The sequence below is a fragment of the Onychomys torridus genome, chromosome 4, assembly GCF_903995425.1.
Source record: "Onychomys torridus chromosome 4, mOncTor1.1, whole genome shotgun sequence".
NCBI lineage: Eukaryota > Metazoa > Chordata > Mammalia > Rodentia > Cricetidae > Onychomys > Onychomys torridus.
The window spans coordinates 29,671,789-29,688,519 of record NC_050446.1 but is presented as its reverse complement, the minus strand read 5'-3'; the positions used below and the strand labels follow the sequence as shown (position 1 = coordinate 29,688,519).

At 41.4% G+C, this 16,731-nt stretch overlaps 1 protein-coding gene across 2 annotated transcripts in view; it reads left to right on the top strand.

Moving 5' to 3' along the window:
* Neb (nebulin) overlaps nt 1-16,731 on the top strand; it is a 197,348-nt gene that overhangs the window by 136,445 nt on the left and 44,172 nt on the right. For both annotated transcript variants that reach the window (XM_036184940.1, XM_036184939.1), the window contains 14 exons: nt 495-599; nt 2,285-2,392; nt 3,060-3,164; nt 3,802-3,906; nt 5,245-5,343; nt 5,746-5,856; nt 6,864-6,968; nt 7,567-7,671; nt 8,097-8,201; nt 10,800-10,904; nt 11,059-11,163; nt 12,150-12,254; nt 13,651-13,755; nt 15,065-15,169. In XM_036184940.1, coding sequence (XP_036040833.1) covers nt 495-599; nt 2,285-2,392; nt 3,060-3,164; nt 3,802-3,906; nt 5,245-5,343; nt 5,746-5,856; nt 6,864-6,968; nt 7,567-7,671; nt 8,097-8,201; nt 10,800-10,904; nt 11,059-11,163; nt 12,150-12,254; nt 13,651-13,755; nt 15,065-15,169 — 1,473 coding nt within the window. The remainder of the gene's footprint in view (nt 1-494; nt 600-2,284; nt 2,393-3,059; nt 3,165-3,801; nt 3,907-5,244; nt 5,344-5,745; nt 5,857-6,863; nt 6,969-7,566; nt 7,672-8,096; nt 8,202-10,799; nt 10,905-11,058; nt 11,164-12,149; nt 12,255-13,650; nt 13,756-15,064; nt 15,170-16,731) is intronic.

Here is a 16,731-nt window from a genome sequence, read left to right as displayed (position 1 = left end):
TTTTGGCTCACAATTCAAGGGTCTATGGCAGGGAAGTCATGGAGGCAAGAGCTTGAAGCAGCTGGCCACATCTGTCCACAGTCTGGAAGCAGAGGGAGATGAATACTCCTGCTTAGCTAGCATCCTCCTTTCTGTACAGTCCAGGACCCAAACACAGAGTGTGGTGTTGCTCTCCTTCAGGGTATGCCTTCCCATCCCAGCAAACTCAATCAAGATAATCCCTCCTGCATAGGTCCAGGGGCCAACCCAATGCAATCCCTCACAGATATACCTAGAGGCACATCTCCTAGGAAGTCCCCTAGAGGTGACAGTACCAACCCCTATAAGTCCTGACTGGATTCATGACACTTACAACTGAAGTTCTTGAAATCACTTCAGAGAAAAGAAGTAGATCAATTCTCTGATCAAAAATCTAACAAACTGCATGTGATATGTTTAACTAGATGTTGTCTGATGCTAGAAGACATTTTACTTGCTCTTTTTCATTTGGGCAGAATTTGTACAAGAAAGGCCTGTGCTACCTGCCCACTGGGTACAGGCTGCCAGTTGATACCCCTCACTTCAATCACACCAAGGACACTCGCTACATGAGCAGCTATGTGAGTATTCTTCATTCTGTCGGGGTCTAAAACCCGTGAACATGAAGAAACTGATATTAGTAATCTAGTCTCATGCTCAAATTATGCCCAGAATGTTCAACATGACGATGGAAAGGGCAGACAGATGTGCACTGGGGATATGAGGGCACTGGTGCCTCTACAGTTCAGTGGTGCCTGCCGAGGACAGTGGGTTACAGCAGGATCTCATGGGCTCCTTGGCTTGGTGTTCAGTGCTGTAAAGATGCCTCTGTTCCAGCTGGCCTTAGACTAGAAGCATCCCAAGCTCTCCCCACATCGCTTACTGGAAATGCAGCTTCAATATGCGCTGTGTGCTGTGGATGAAAACATAGGAGACATCACTGTGTGTCCCTTTGAGACAACTTCTTTTTTTAATTAATTTATTTTTATTTTATGTGCATTGGTATTTTGCCATGGGTGTTGGGTCCACGGGAACTGGACAATTGTGAACTGCCATGTGGGTGCTGGGAATTGAACCCAGGTCCTCTAGAAGAGCAATCAGTGCTCTTAACCACTGAGCCATCTGTCCAGCCCCATGCCATCTCTCCAGCCCCAAGACTTCTTACCAAGCTAGTAACACTGACACTTACCTTGTTTTTTAACTCTGTGCTAATTCATGGGCAATCGAGGGCTATCTAGACTCCGCTACTTGTAACTTGCCACAGGTTAGCTCTGGCACTTCCCTTTCCTGGGTTTTGTAAGTGCCAGCATAGGACCTGAGACATGTACTCCAGGGGCAATTCTTAGAAAAGTTGTACCATGAGCCAGACATTGGCTGGAGACCAAGACTCATCTCTCTCTCTCTCTCTCTCTCTCTCTCTCTCTCTCTCTCTCTCTCTCACACACACACACACACACACACACATTGATGCTCATCTTCAGAGTCCTGAATTCAACTGTGGTGATGACACAGTGCCTACATGGCCCAATAATGCACTTCCAAAGCAGATATTAACAGATTTAAGAATCAAACCTGATATTTTTATAAATCAGTCTATAAGTCATTCATCAATATTAAAATTATCATCTTGGTCCGTTTTATATTTCCCAATTTTTAAGCCTCTTTGAGACTAAAATAATAAATTTTTCTTGCGTTTTGCCTCACTTCCTACAAATAGATTTCACCTGGTAAAGGGAATTTTTTAACCTTTCCAGACATGTCTTTATCATTCAATTAATAACTGTCAAAGCTTAAGACAATGTTAAAATTGTGTCATTGAGGCCAGTGAGATAGCTTGGAGGGTAAAAAACATTTCATGCAAACCTGACACCAGAGTTGATCCTCAAAGCCCGTGGTGGAAGGAGGGAACAGATTTCAGAAAGTTGCCCTCTGACCTCCACATGCATGTCATACACAGGTACCTGTACCCACAGGCACACCTCATGCATGTACACACACAGAAATGATAAAGAAATAACATCCACTTTATGTCACTTTTACTTAAATTATGACTAGTTCTTACTCTTGATGCTTAGAGAATCAATTTCAAAGCAAGGCACAATCTCTTTTCTAATTGAGAAATGCAGGGGCTGGGGATTTAGCTCAGTGGTAGAGTGCTTGCCTGGTAAGCGCAAGGTTCGATCCTCAGCTCCAAAGGGGAGGGGGGGAATACAGTACAATTCTTTGTGTAGCCATCACCCATCTCAGCCTGATCTTGTTTTCTCAGTTCAAATACAAAGAAGCCTATGAACACATCAAGGCAAATGGGTACACACTTGGACCCAAGGATGTCCCGTTTGTCCACGTCCGGAGAGTCAACAACGTTACTAGTGAGGTACCGTGAACACTCATTCTCTGGGGAAAATACTGAGTTCAAAACCCTGCCTTTATTTGAAGTGCACTAAGAATTTCTTGTATTTCGTCTGTAAGCTTACAAACGAGCAGATAGTATGAAGACTGTATTTTGATTGTGTACCTTGTCAGAGAGACCTGGTTCCATAGACTATAATGAAATCTTTTTTTAAAGAAATAATTTGTTTTGATATTTGTGTTCCCTATCATACAGACTTGGTTCCATGGACTATGATGAATTTTTTTTCTAGAGAAATAATTTGTTTTGATATTTGTGTTCCTTGTCGTAGAGACTTGGTTCCATATACTATAATGAAATTTTTTTCTAAAGAAATAATTTGTTTTGATATTTGTGCTAAATCTTCCATTAGATTATATTTTTGTCTGACTTACAAACCTGATTTCTGTCAGCTGTACTTGTACAGCTGTCCTACCAAGCAACCATTTCGTGGACTGTCGACCACTTTGCACTCAGAATTCTTCACCAAAATGAAATAAGCATTTCCCCTTATTCTAACCTTAAATCATTTTATAGTCCCAGAATTTCCTCTTTTGGTTCTTTGTGTGTAAAGTATTCAATTGTTTGTTAGTCAGTAGATGCCCTTGTGTTCCTGCCCTAAACACTGAGAATGGTTTCTCCTTTGCTGCAGAGACTGTATCGAGAATTGTACCATAAACTAAAAGACAAGATACATACAACTCCAGACACACCCGAAATCCGCCAAGTCAAGAAGACACAAGAAGCTGTCAGTGAGGTGGGAATGCTGGGAGCAGACAGGCCATCACCGGGGAGAATACTGGGGAGCAGACAGGCCATCACCGGGGAGAATGCTGGGAGCAGACAGGCCATCACCAGGGAGAATACTGGGGAGCAGACAGGCCATCACCAGGGAGAATGCTGGGGAGCAGACAGGCCATCACCGGGGAGAATGCTGGGAGCAGACAGGCCATCACCAGGGAGAATATTGGGGAGAAGACAGGCCATCACCAGGGAGAATAGTGGGGAGCAGACAGGCCATCACCAGGGAGAATAGTGGGGAGCAGACAGGCCATCACCAGGGAGAATACTGGGGAGCAGACAGGCCATCACCAGGGAGAATGCTGGGGAGCAGACAGGCCATCACCGGGGAGAATACTGGGGAGCAGACAGGCCATCACCGGGGAGAATGCTGGGGAGCAGACAGGCCATCACCGGGGAGAATGCTGGGGAGCAGACAGGCCATTACCGGGGAGAATACTGGGGAGCAGACAGGCCATCACCGGGGAGAATGTTGGGGAGCAGACAGGCCATCACCAAGGAGAATACTGGGGAGCAGACAGGCCATCACCGGGGAGAAATGCTGGCGATTTGCTCTCTAATGTGGGATTCTATTATTTCTTTTCTTCCTTTAGTTGATCTACAAATCAGACTTCTTCAAGATGCAGGGCCACATGATCTCGCTGCCATACACACCCCAAGTGTTGCACTGTCGCTATGTTGGAGACATCACCAGTGACGTAAGCATCTTGTAGGCTCTTTCTAAAGTAGTCCTACCAAGAAGTAGCCTTGCTTTCAGCTTCTAAGACCCTCGGGGCTTTGAAAAGCCTTTTCCATTGCTTATTTCTTAACTGAATATACAGTTTGGAGGTAAAATTGTGAGGGAACTCCTCAGTTGTTCAGCCACAGGAAAAGTCATGACAAACCAGTAGAGGAACAGGGATGCCACCATGCTTGCTCACTCAGTGATCACCATTCTACATCAACAGAAGATCATCACCAATTCCTACCATTCAAGTGCCCTGCCTCCCAGGTCATATTAGGTTTCTATCTCCTCCTGGTCCTGGTGGCACTCCCTCTGGTCCTGATGGCACTCCCTCTTAGCATCTTCCTACTGCCATTAGAAGAAGAAGAAGAAGAAGAAGAAGAAGAAGAAGAAGAAGAAGAAGAACAAGAACAAGAACAAGAACAAGAACAAGAAGAACAAGAAGAACAAGAACAACAAGAACAAGAACAAGAACAAGAAGAACAAGAACAAGAAGAACAAGAACAAGAAGAACAAGAACAAGAAGAACAAGAACAAGAAGAACAAGAACAAGAAGAACAAGAACAAGAACAAGAAGAACAAGAAGAACAAGAACAAGAACAAGAAGAACAAGAACAAGAACAAGAACAAGAACAAGAACAAGAAGAACAAGAACAAGAACAAGAACAAGAAGAAGAAGAACAAGAACAAGAAGAACAAGAACAAGAAGAACAAGAACAAGAACTACTCCTTGGATATCTCCTTTCCCTGGTGGGCCAACCCCTTGAATGTGTGAGTTTTTCCCTTGACAGGACAACACAGTATTAGTGCCCCCCCCCTCAGCTCAGGGTTAGAGACTTAATTATGGTTTGAATGCAGGTAGAGTAAGATCATAAGGTATACAAGTTGAGTCAAGATGAAAACTATGGTACCCCCCCCTTATTTGTGGAGGATACCTTCCATAGATCTTCCAGTGGATGCATCAGACCATGGACAGTACCAAACCATGACTATACTGGTATTAATACAAACTCTGGATAAAGTTTAATATGTGAATCAGGCACAAGACATTAAGCTTAGCAACTAATAATACAGTAGAATTATCATAACTATATGCTAAGATAAAAGATGTTTAAAATGTAAAAACTGCTTTTTTTCTGGAATATTCCATTTCATATTTTTTCATTACAGTTAACAATGGAAAATTGAAACCACAGAAAGCAAAACTGTGATGAGGAGAGCTACTCTATACTGATAAAGAAGTGTGGCTGTCCTGTGTTTCTGTCCTGTATTTACATTGACTCACAACCAGCTGTCTATGTTTGCCCCGCAGATTAAATACAAAGAGGACTTGCAGATCTTGAAGGGACTTGGCTGCTTCCTGTATGACACTCCTGACATGGTTCGCTCCCGGCACCTAAGAAAACTCTGGGTGAGGACACACCTTCACAGTACACAGCTTCCCCACATAACTATCATGCATCCCATTGCTAGCTTCCAGTGGAGGGAAGAGCAGACAGACTCTCAGCCTACATCTACTTTTAAGAGGAGTTTGCCATCAACGCACTTAAGTAGGTCACGAATTACTTATGGTGATCCATGCCTGTTATAAAGGTAATGAACATAGTTATTTGATAGTTGTTTTTGTTCTTGTCTAGGAATACCAAGGTGGGGGATCGAGTGGGAGGGCAGAGGGTGAACATAATTGAGATTCTTAGTATCCCAGGACACATTCACAGCCTGCTCAGTTTGCATATGCCAGCCATTTGAAAGACATGACATGCAGTCCCTTAAATAACTAATCAATTTGTGTTTCTGGCTTTCTTCTTCTAAGTCGAATTACCTGTACACTGATAATGCCAGGAAGATGCGGGACAAGTACAAGGTGGTGCTTGACACTCCAGAATACAGAAAAGTACAGGAACTGAAGACCCATCTGAGTGAGGTGAGGATGCATCACCTATCACTACATGAGAGGCAAACAGGCCAGTTGGACTGAGCTACTCAGAACTTAGTTCCTGTCTATGATAAAGATATTCAATGATGACAGGAAAAGATGTTCCTTCTGCCCGTGACTGCAGAGTGGCCCAATGTCTCTGTAAATCAGTTGGCCTCCCATTGGCTCAATTATTTATTTATTTTTCTCTTTTTGTAAAAAGGACTTTAATATTTGCCCTTCTACAACTAAGGCAAAGCAGAGAGTTGACATGATTTCACAGTCTAGAAGGTCTTTGTCCTTAACAATTGTCTGTAGCCAGGCAGCAGTGGCACATGCCTTTAATCCCAGCACTCAGGAGGATCTCTGTGAGATCTTCAAGGCCAGCCTGGTCTACAGAGTGAGATCCAGGACAAGCAACAAAACTACACAGAGAAATCCTGTCTGGAAAAAGCAAAACAAAAACAAAAACAAACAAACAAAAAACAAAAAAAGAAAAACAATTGTCTGCAAACTAAAGTTAATTCAAGATTTTCTGTCTTGAGTTGACCAAGACTACAGCAGCAGGATAATTGACTCTTAGAAGGCTTGGTAACATCTGCCGTGTTGATGCAATGGGTATGAGGGAAGCAAGGTTCTGGAGACAAATAATCATAAACCATCAGTTTAGAGCAGTTTAAAGCAGTCGAATGACCCTTTCACAAGGGTCACCTAAGACCATTGGAAAACACAGATATTTACACTACAATTCATAAGAGTAGCAAAAATACAGTTATGAAGCAGCAATGAAAATAATTTTATGGTTGGCGTTCACCACAACATGAGGAACTGTATTAAAGGGTTGAAGCATTTGGAAGGTTGAGCACCACTGGTTTAGAAGGAAGAAATTTAGCCTGGTGCAGTGGTAGTAGTAATAGGTCACCTGCCTTACCCATGAGTAAGTAGCCAGGGCAGCTACAGAGCACTGGCCATGCCAGCAAAGCAGATGTGACAGTGATGACATGTTTTGCATCTAGCTGGTGTACAGAGCTGCAGGCAAGAAGCAGAAATCCATCTTCACGTCAGTTCCTGATACTCCTGACCTCCTAAGAGCCAAGCGAGGACAGAAGCTTCAGAGTCAGGTACTGCCTGCCATTAATGAAAGTTGATTAGCCTGCCATGTGGCAGTGATGTCTACTTGCCCTTCCTGGGCTGGTAGCTGACATATTTGGTTGTCTTTTCTGCAGCCTGTGTATACTAACATTGCAGTTTTCTTCAGGACCATCATAATTACACCCACGTATTCACAGGCAAAGGATGTCATGTCATCTTTGCTGTCTAATTTTGTCCTCAATGAGTAGTCATGGGCTCTAAGTAGTAAATAGTGATTATTTGATCACTTGGAGAATGTGTCTGTTATCCACAGACAAATGAAACTCTATGTCACACATGCAGGCAAAGCTAGTCAGAAAGCATGCTGAAGGATCCATCTTTCAGAATCCTCCCAGTTTTCTCTCAGTATCCTTTATCACATGGCTTTACCCTGGACCATACCCAACAGAAGGACTGTTAGACAACTGGTTTGTGGAGGTGTGTTTTTAAATGTCACATACAGAGAAACAAATTTACAAACACTCCAACAACAACCTCAAGCAACCAAACGCACATAAATAAAGACTCAAAATTAAGAGGACAGATGAAGCTTCATCTCTCACCCTTCCTTGTTCTCTTATTACCTAGTATCTCTATGTTGAGCTTGCCACTAAAGAGAGACCCCATCACCATGCTGGAAACCAGACCACGGCTTTGCAACACGCTAAAGATGTGAAGGACATGGTCAGTGAGGTAAGATGGGGATTCCACACCAACGTACTTGTTTGCTAAGAAATACTTCCAAAGTCTTCACCTACTATTTCTGATGGGAATTTTATCACTACAAAGTATGCTCAGCATCATTCAAACACAGAAGCTGTACTCTAAGAATGAGATATGCCTTTCCCTTAGATCTGTGATTTGGGTGTAAACACAAACTTGGGCTGGCCCCATAGCTCTGCAGGTAAAGCACTTGTGGTACAAACAGCCTGAGTTTAATGTCCAGAACCCACATGAAACTGGATAGAGAACCAACTCCACAAAGTTATCCTCAAACCTCCATGCATTTCACACACACACACACACACACACACACACACACACACACACACACACACACCAGTAATTATAATAAAATTGGAACTTATTTCTCTTTCTCTTCTTTTTGTATACCTTAGAAAAAGTACAAGATTCAATATGAGAAGATGAAGGACAAGTATACACCAGTTGCAGATACGCCGATCCTCATCAGAGCCAAGAGGGCTTATTGGAACGCCAGTGATGTGAGCATCCCTTCTCCTTCTCCTGCTGTGACAGGGACAGCTGTGGTGATCTAAGCAACACAAACTGTTCTATCACAGCCATAGCTCAAAGCCATTGCACACAGCATGAATCAGGAAAGAACACACACTCACACAGTACTAATTCAGCTAAGCAGCTAAGAACTGTATTGAATGTTGCAAGCTATTCATTATCTCCTGGATAATAATATGACCCTTCTTTGTAGTTCTTGGATGGTATCCTAGAGATACTTGATAACTAATTTACTTAGACATAAAATCATGGTCTTGCATGCCGACAAACATATATTCAACTCAGTGGCCTGCTCTTCAATTCTCTATAATGCCTAATTTTTCTCATATGTGAAATAGGATGAGAAATATGGTAATGAAGTAAGACTACACATGAAAAATGTGAATAGTGTGTCTATTACACTACTTGTCAAAGCTTAGAAAGTGTTCTCTTCTGTCTCTTAATTACCTAATATAGTGTATGAGTGCCAGGACATGTGAACACAGAAGCTAGATTCAGAGAATGACTTTCATTTTCCATATCACCTGTTCAGGGACAAGTCTGCCTTTAACTGGTAACAAGTATACTTGTCCACTTGAGGGAGGTGGCCAGCTCCTCCTGGCTTTGTGTCTTAGAACTCAACTTCAGATTTGCTATATCTAATACCCCTTAGTGGGTTGGACAACTTAAGACTTACACTCAGCCAAAAGCCCCAGCTAGCACCACATGTCCACAGTATAACTCTAAAGTTCATGGCCACATAAGGGAATTAGTAGCAAAGAGACAATTCTAGTTAGCACTTATGTTGTTCAAATCTAGTTGGTCTCTTAATAAAAATCCCAGAGCCAGATATCTGGGTGAAAGCTAAAAGATCAGAGAAGCAGAACACCCAGCCACTGGTTCTTACCTCTAAAAAATCCTCAGCCTAAAAAGAATGAGTTCCTGTTTCCTCATGCCTTATATACCTTTCTCTGCCCTGCAATATTACTCCCTGGGATTAAAGGTGTGTACGCTTCCCAAGCAAACTCATGAAATCTCAAGTGCTGGGATTAAAGGTGTCACCATTGCCTGACCTCTATGTTTAATCTAGTGGCTGGCTCTGTCCTCTGATCCTCAGGCAAGTTTATTAGGGTTCACAATCTATCATCACACACCTTAAATACAAGATGGGAAAACCATAGATTCTCCTCAAAATCTATGCTTCAGGACCATTTCAGCCTTTGTGTGACATCCCCTATCTATATCATTCAAGGTTACTGCTGAATTTTCCCCATTTTTTTTTTTTTGTTTTGGTTTGGTTTGGGTTTGGGTTTGTTTGGTTGGTTGGTTGGTTTGGTTTGTTAGGGTTTGGTTTTTGGGTTTTCGAGGCAGAGTTTCTCTGTGTAGCTTTGACGCTGTTCCTGGAACTCACTCTGTAGCCCAGGCTGGCCTCGAATTCACAGAGATCTGTCTGCCTCTGCCTCCCAAGTGATGGGTTTAAAGGTGTGTGCTACCACCACCTGGCCCCCATTTTGTTTTGTTTTGTTTTGTTTTGTTGAGATAGGCTCAACAAAACTTTGTAACTGAGGGTGGCCTACCATTCACTGTGTAGCCCAGGTTGGCCTCAAACTCACAACAGTCCCTCCAGAGTACTGGGAGTATCTGTTGAAGCCACTCTGACCAATACTGCTCAATATTAATTTGTGTCAAATTTAATATTCTTTGTATGGGGGTTGCCACACACTGAAATTACTCCCAGAATCTGACTATGCCCCAGAGCTTCCCCTATGCCAATTTTCAAATTCTTTACCTTTAAAACAGCACCAATTCCTTAATCTTTAAAATCATCCAGTGCAACAAGGGTGTTATCTGGTGTTAATTTTTAGTGTATCAGCCATGGCTGACCCCACAAGTAATTTTCTAACATCACCCACGTAAAGAACAAAGTATTTCAGAAAAGACATCTTTTGCTATGTGCTTGGCCTGTTATCCAAAAGGAGAATACCTGCTCAGGGTTGAACGCAGACAGAGAAGCATGTGTCTTACATAGACGTAATAGTAGAGTGATCATGCCACAAAGACAACAGGCATAATCCAATGAAATTTCAAGATTGCTTAGTGCAAAAGTCATTTTCAACAGCAGTAGGTGGGAGCCGAATCTCTCCCCGACCCATGTACATTAGTATGTCATAGCAAGGCTGTGGTCTTTGTTGTTTTCGTCTTTCCCCAAAAATAGAATTCTTTAACATTTACATGCATTTCTTTCTTATGTTAAGTAGTATTAGATTTAAAGAAAAACAGCAAAGACCGTACACACAGAGAATCCTGACATGGCCCACATGGTTTCCCCATCACTAATGACTACTGTCAGACATTTGCCGCAACCAACGAACCATGATCCGTTCATTATTATTTTATCAATCCATATATTTTTTTTGCATTTTGAAGTTTTCCTTTGTGTCTTTTTCTCTTCCAACATCTGGAATGACCTTTCAAACTTTTTCCTAAATTGATTCATGGGGAAAATCTAAGAGAGAAACTCAAGAAAGTTAGAGTGTAGCAGAACTGAATTCAGTCTTCATGATCAGTGTTGTATTCTCTCTTAACAGCTTCGCTACAAAGAGACATTTCAAAAGACTAAAGGGAAATATCACACTGTGAAGGACGCCCTGGACATTGTGTATCATCGCAAAGTCACAGACGACATCAGTAAAGTATGTCCCTGGATAGGACTACTTCAAAGGGGCTCTGTAACCCACCACCATTTTTTTTTCTAAAAGCAGTCTCCCTTTTCTGCAAACTCCAGAGAGATGTGCTTTACATTAACTTTGAGTCGACTTTGTAGCTGCCTTTACATTTTTACAACAGGTGAAATACAAGGAGAACTACATGAGCCAGCTGGGAATCTGGAGCTCCATTCCTGATCGGCCTGAACACTTCCACCACCGGGCAGTCACGGATGCTGTCAGTGATGTGAGTATCACCTTCACTTTGCACATAGAAACTCATATTCCTGGGGGATAGAGAGATGGCTCAGAGGTTAAGAGCACTGATTGCTCTTCCAGAGGTCCTGAGTTCAACTCCCAGCAACCACATGGTGGCTCACAACCATCTGTAATGAGATCTGGTGCCCTCTTCTGATCTGTAGTCATACATGCTATATACATAATAAATAAATGAATCTTTTAAATTCTTTAAAGAAAAGAAAACTCATATTCCCATGTGAGCTCTGAGGTCAACCATTGCATAGCATAAAAACTGATGAAACACTGGTCTATCTAGATTACAACCGAATTTTTTCCAGGGATGAGGAGTAGGTATCACATGCCACGATACATGAGATATGGTGAATGTGTTGTGGTCAAAGAACAGCTTGTGAGACTTGATTCTCTCACTCTACCACTAGGCTTCTGAAGATCAAACTTAGTGCCATGTACCTTTACCTACTGAGCCATCTATCCGGCCCCACTTCCATAGATTGTATATGGTTATTCAGTCATAAAATTCAAATACTAAGTGAGTTAAGTCCATGCTTAGAAAAGGAAAAAGTATATTTGAATTTGTCACCCTCCGTTTTCCTCTATGACTCAAAACAATATAGTTCACACCTATCTGGGATCCTTTGAAGAGGTAGTGAGAGAAAGCAGTGCCCATTTAAAAAGAGGTTTCACCTGTCTGTGTGAAAATACAGCTGCCAAGCCCATGATATTCCCTATAGAAAGATACAGTGGTTAAAGTTGGTTTTAATTAATAGTAAACGTGAAATTTTCTAAATATCATAAATCATAAGAAGAAATCAAGAATTCTAAAAATTTGTTTAAATAATATAGACTCTTAAATCTTCATTAGTTGACATACTTTGGGGATCAGAGTTTCCAATTTCTTCACTTGGATGGCTCCTAACCTATAACTACTTGAAGATGAATTATTAAAACTCTTTGATATTCCTCTTCTGTCAGGTAAAATATAAAGAAGATTTGACCTGGCTCAAAGGCATTGGTTGCTATGCCTACGATACCCCTGACTTGACACTAGCTGGACAGAACAAGACTCTCTACAGCAAGGTATGCCTGTCTTCTCTGTCTTCTTGTGGAGAATGGCGTCATCCATTAACTGTAAACTCAGCTCACAGAGAAGATGATTGGGGAACCAGCTTTTGTAGCTTTATCCTTGTCCTTACTTCTAGAACCTGAAGCTAAACCCCATGCTGAACTCTTCACTCTCTTTAGAGATTTTCAATTTTTTTGTTTTGTTTTGTTTTTTGACAGGGTCTTACTATATAGTAGGACTGGCCTAGAATTCATTATGTATAGATTAGGTTGTCCTTAAACTCACAGAGTTCTGGTTGCCTCTGCCTTCCCAATTGCTAGTATTAAAGGAATATACAATTATGTCTGGCTAGAGATTTCTTTAGTGCTGACTTCATTAATTGTAGCTTATTTGAATTTGATGAAAAATTATCTAGTACTCATCACTATTCCTGAGTTCCCTCTCATAAATGTATGTGGATGATTCACCCAACTCAAGCATAATACTGCAGCAAATATCAAGTGTGGTTATTTTAGCCTATAAACAATGTGATACATGATGTAATCAAGTTTTTAGGGCCTCGTTTTCCTATTTACAAAGTACAGGAGTTGAGTTTGCTTTTAATATAAAATAAGAATCAGCTGATTTCTGATGCATGCCAGACATTAGATACTTTAAAGTAGACTGGGTGGGGGGAGGTCACATTTATAACAGCACCTATTTTTTTATGTTGTAATTATTTAAAATTGTTAAAGCCATTCTTAATTTGTAGAACTGTTTAAAAACAGGTTGCAGGGTAACTCAGTCATCACTTAGCCCTGCTCTATAAGATTGTAATTATCTGATTAGTTGCTAGGAAACTATAGTCTACCTAATGGACTAAATATTGCATTCATGTGGCACATCAAAATACATTAAAGTACAATCATCATAATATTCCAAAACAGAGAAGAAATGCTTTAGATCTTCGCTCAGCATTGAATTTGTATTTGGTAACCATCCAATGCCGTGGTTCTCAACCTGTGAGTTGTGACAACTTTGGTGGTCAAACGACCCTTTCACTGTGGTCACCTAAGACCATAGAAAAACACAGAGATTTATATTGTGGTCCATAACAGTAGCAAACTTACAGTTATGAAGCAGCAACAAAAATAACTTTATGGTTGGGGATCACCACAGCATGAGGAACTATGTGAAAGGGTCACAGCTTTGGGAAGTTGAGAGCCACTGATTTAATGGGTGGTTTATACTATGATTTTGGACTATTTTCAAGAAGTCAGTCCCTTCTACTTTTCACTGCCTCAGGAGGTAAGAAAAAACTCCATAAAGACCTGTTAGCTCTATGAATGCATCATTATATTATAAGATAAAGATCATGACTCATCCTGAAGACTGGATATACAATCAAATAATTATGTTCTTTTCCCCCAGTATAAATATAAAGAAGTATTTGAAAGAACAAAGTCAAATTTCAAATATGTTGCTGACTGTCCAATTAACAGGCATTTCAAGTATGCAACTCAATTGATGAATGAGGTACGTACTGCTAAGTAGATTAATAAGCCTATTCAGTTCTCTTGAGAAGTCTTCAGGACTATTTCATTAAAATCTAATATGTAGCATGACAGGAAATCTGTCATTCCCTATAAGACTATAAAATGTCACTATCTGGTAGGTTCTGCTAAAACCCTGACTAGGCCTAGACTAGCTCCACCACTTCAGCAAAGCCCTGTAGTACCAGGGAAAGGAGGGAGGATTTTGTGGACTATCAGCTAATGCCTTTAAACTATGCAGAGCTGGAAGACCTAGAAGTTCCAGGTTGATTCAGTAGTCCCACGAAGTACCAAAATGGAAGTGATTAGAACCCCTGACCTCCTCAATGGGAAGAGGTGTGTGAATCATGCATTGAAATGTGTTATTGTTCCTCCCACAGAATTGAATGCACAGGAGTGCTATTTACACCCCCCTTTACATGCCACTCATTCTCCCCTACAGCCATATTTGCAGTCATGTAATTTGAATATAATTTTAGCCAGTTGAAATAAGCAGCTGTGAGTTTTATTTGGGAAATAGTATAATGTTTGGATGTTTTCATAACAAAAATTTTACTTTTCTGCTTTCAGATAATCCATGGATTTGCCTAAGTTCAAACATGTTAGAAAATTAGTAAAAGAGCTAATAATAAGAATGTAGCCAGTGGTACATTTACATGAACGATCTTTGATTTCAATTATTTTTGTTTAATTTTTTTCATTTCAACACATTTCCAGGCTGGACAACTCTGTACCATCAGCAACTTCCTAGGGCAGTCTTGATATATGTTGTTTTTCTATTTCATAAAGAACTTCCAGGTCTTTTAAATCATCAAGTAAATTAGTACTACAGAATGATGGCAACTGTGCTTGAGGATTTGTACTTAGTTATACTTTGGGGTTAGTATAGTTAGTGATACTTTTGTATAGTGTTAGTTATACTTTTGAATTCTTTTCGCTCCCTTATATGTTAAACCCAAAGATTATCAGCACCTCGTTTTAAATATAATGTAAGATGTCAGAAAGCCTGACATTAATAACGTGTCATATGAAAAGATGGAGACCTTTGGGCATAAGGTACCCTAGTTTGTTTCAGAGGCTGCTCTCTCCCAGGCTCCAGCCTCTCTCCAGGCAATCTATCTTCATTGGTTTTTCTTACTCCCTGTATGAACAATTAAACATTGTCGTTGGAGACAGAGGGACTCAGTGCTAAACATGACAGGTTTCTGCCTCTCTGGAGAGCTTAGATTGCGATATTACTGTGTACCCTCGATGTCATATTCTTGCTATAATTTAATATGATGTTTGAGCAGAAAAAATACAGAGCTGATTATGAGCAGCGGAAAGATAAATACCACCTGGTAGTCGATGAGCCTAGACATCTGCTGGCTAAGACCGCAGGCGACCAGATCAGCCAGGTACTGTGACTGAGGCTGGCAGTGCAGCCCAGGCAGAACTGTGCTCGGAATTCTCACGAGGTGTCGTCCTGTCTGCTGCAAGGATGTCATAGGTTCTGCCTATGATATTGGGCTGTTCTGTTTCAAAATATCTGTCTAGCCACCCAAAGAGCCTGAGAGCTGTTTGAGTGTGCCAGTCAACGCTCTGTGTCCTCACTGGTGCTGTGGTGAAGGTGGAAACAGAAGCCGGGACCTCTTTCCCCATTTTATTCTCCTGCAGAGCCTGTTTGTAAACAGCTCCTCAAACTGTAAATTGAGCTGTAAAGACAAAAAGAGCCCCCTACTATATTTTACCATTCTGATGATGTCACCCCCATGAGGCAGTCTGAGTGGTAACAGACACGTTGCTACTTTTGTCCTCCCCATTGCTGTGGATGGCCAAGCATAAATATTTCAGCCACTCTCCCTGCGTAGTGCATAGGGGTCTTCGCTGCACAGCCCCGTGAGTACACAAAGCGCGTTAAGCCTACATCTCTTCACTCAGAGGTGACTGGGATATAGAGCCACGTCCTTTCTGTCTTCATGAGTCTCTTTTGTGCCTCACTGCTCTTTGCATGAACAGAGAAAATATAAATCTAGTGCCAAGATGCTTCTGAAACAAGGATGTAATGAAATCCTGCGTCCAGATATGTTGACTGCACTCTACAACACACACATGTGGAGCCAGGTAATGTCCAACAGGGTGTGAAGATGAAGGTTTTAGACCTTCAGTGCTTCCCTTTCTCTGCTTTCTTTGGCTTCCTCTCCTGACCCCTGCCTGTGCTGCTTTCTCATGGTAAATCATGTGAATACTCATTCCTTAGAAATGAAATCTGACCATGGCCTGATGTCCTGGGCAGCCATCGTCTACACAGCTAATGCTTAGAAATCCTCCAGATCGGCTGAGTCTCCTTCACACATTTTTCTTTCAAATTGGTACAACATGAACTTGTATTTTTTAGTGTTTGCTTCAAGAGACAGTCTCCTTAGAAACTGAGGGTTTTAGTAGATTAATAGCCTTTAAAGGTCTAGATATTTAATGTTTTCGTCTACTGTTGCTAAGTTCTTGCTGCAACTGTGTTGTTTCAGAGAGCTGAGGCTAGCCATGCTGCCTCTGGACCTTGTCCATCTTCATGTTGATAATATTGCCATGGAACAAGTCTGCTGAGCATGCTGCCACCTTTCCATCAGGGGCTGGAAGAGAAAGGTGGCATTGTTGAGTACCAGTCAGAACATTAAGGAAATGCCAGTCCTTGGGCCCAAACCGAAAAGGCTTTAGCCAATCTTTTGTATTATCAGCTTGCTTTGTCGTTTTAGCTTGCTGATCAAATCAACATATTTAAAAAAGGATCTGTTCCCACCCTAAACATCCTTGGCCTTGATAGATTCATCAGCATCACATGCATGAAAGTCTGCTGTTCTCTGTATCTGTCCGGCTTAAAACAGCTATGTGCATGAAAAACAAACAGAAAACGGTGACTTGGAAAATACAAAAATAAATGCATTTTGGATCTTGGGGAGAGGGGAGGTGGGGGAGAATGGGA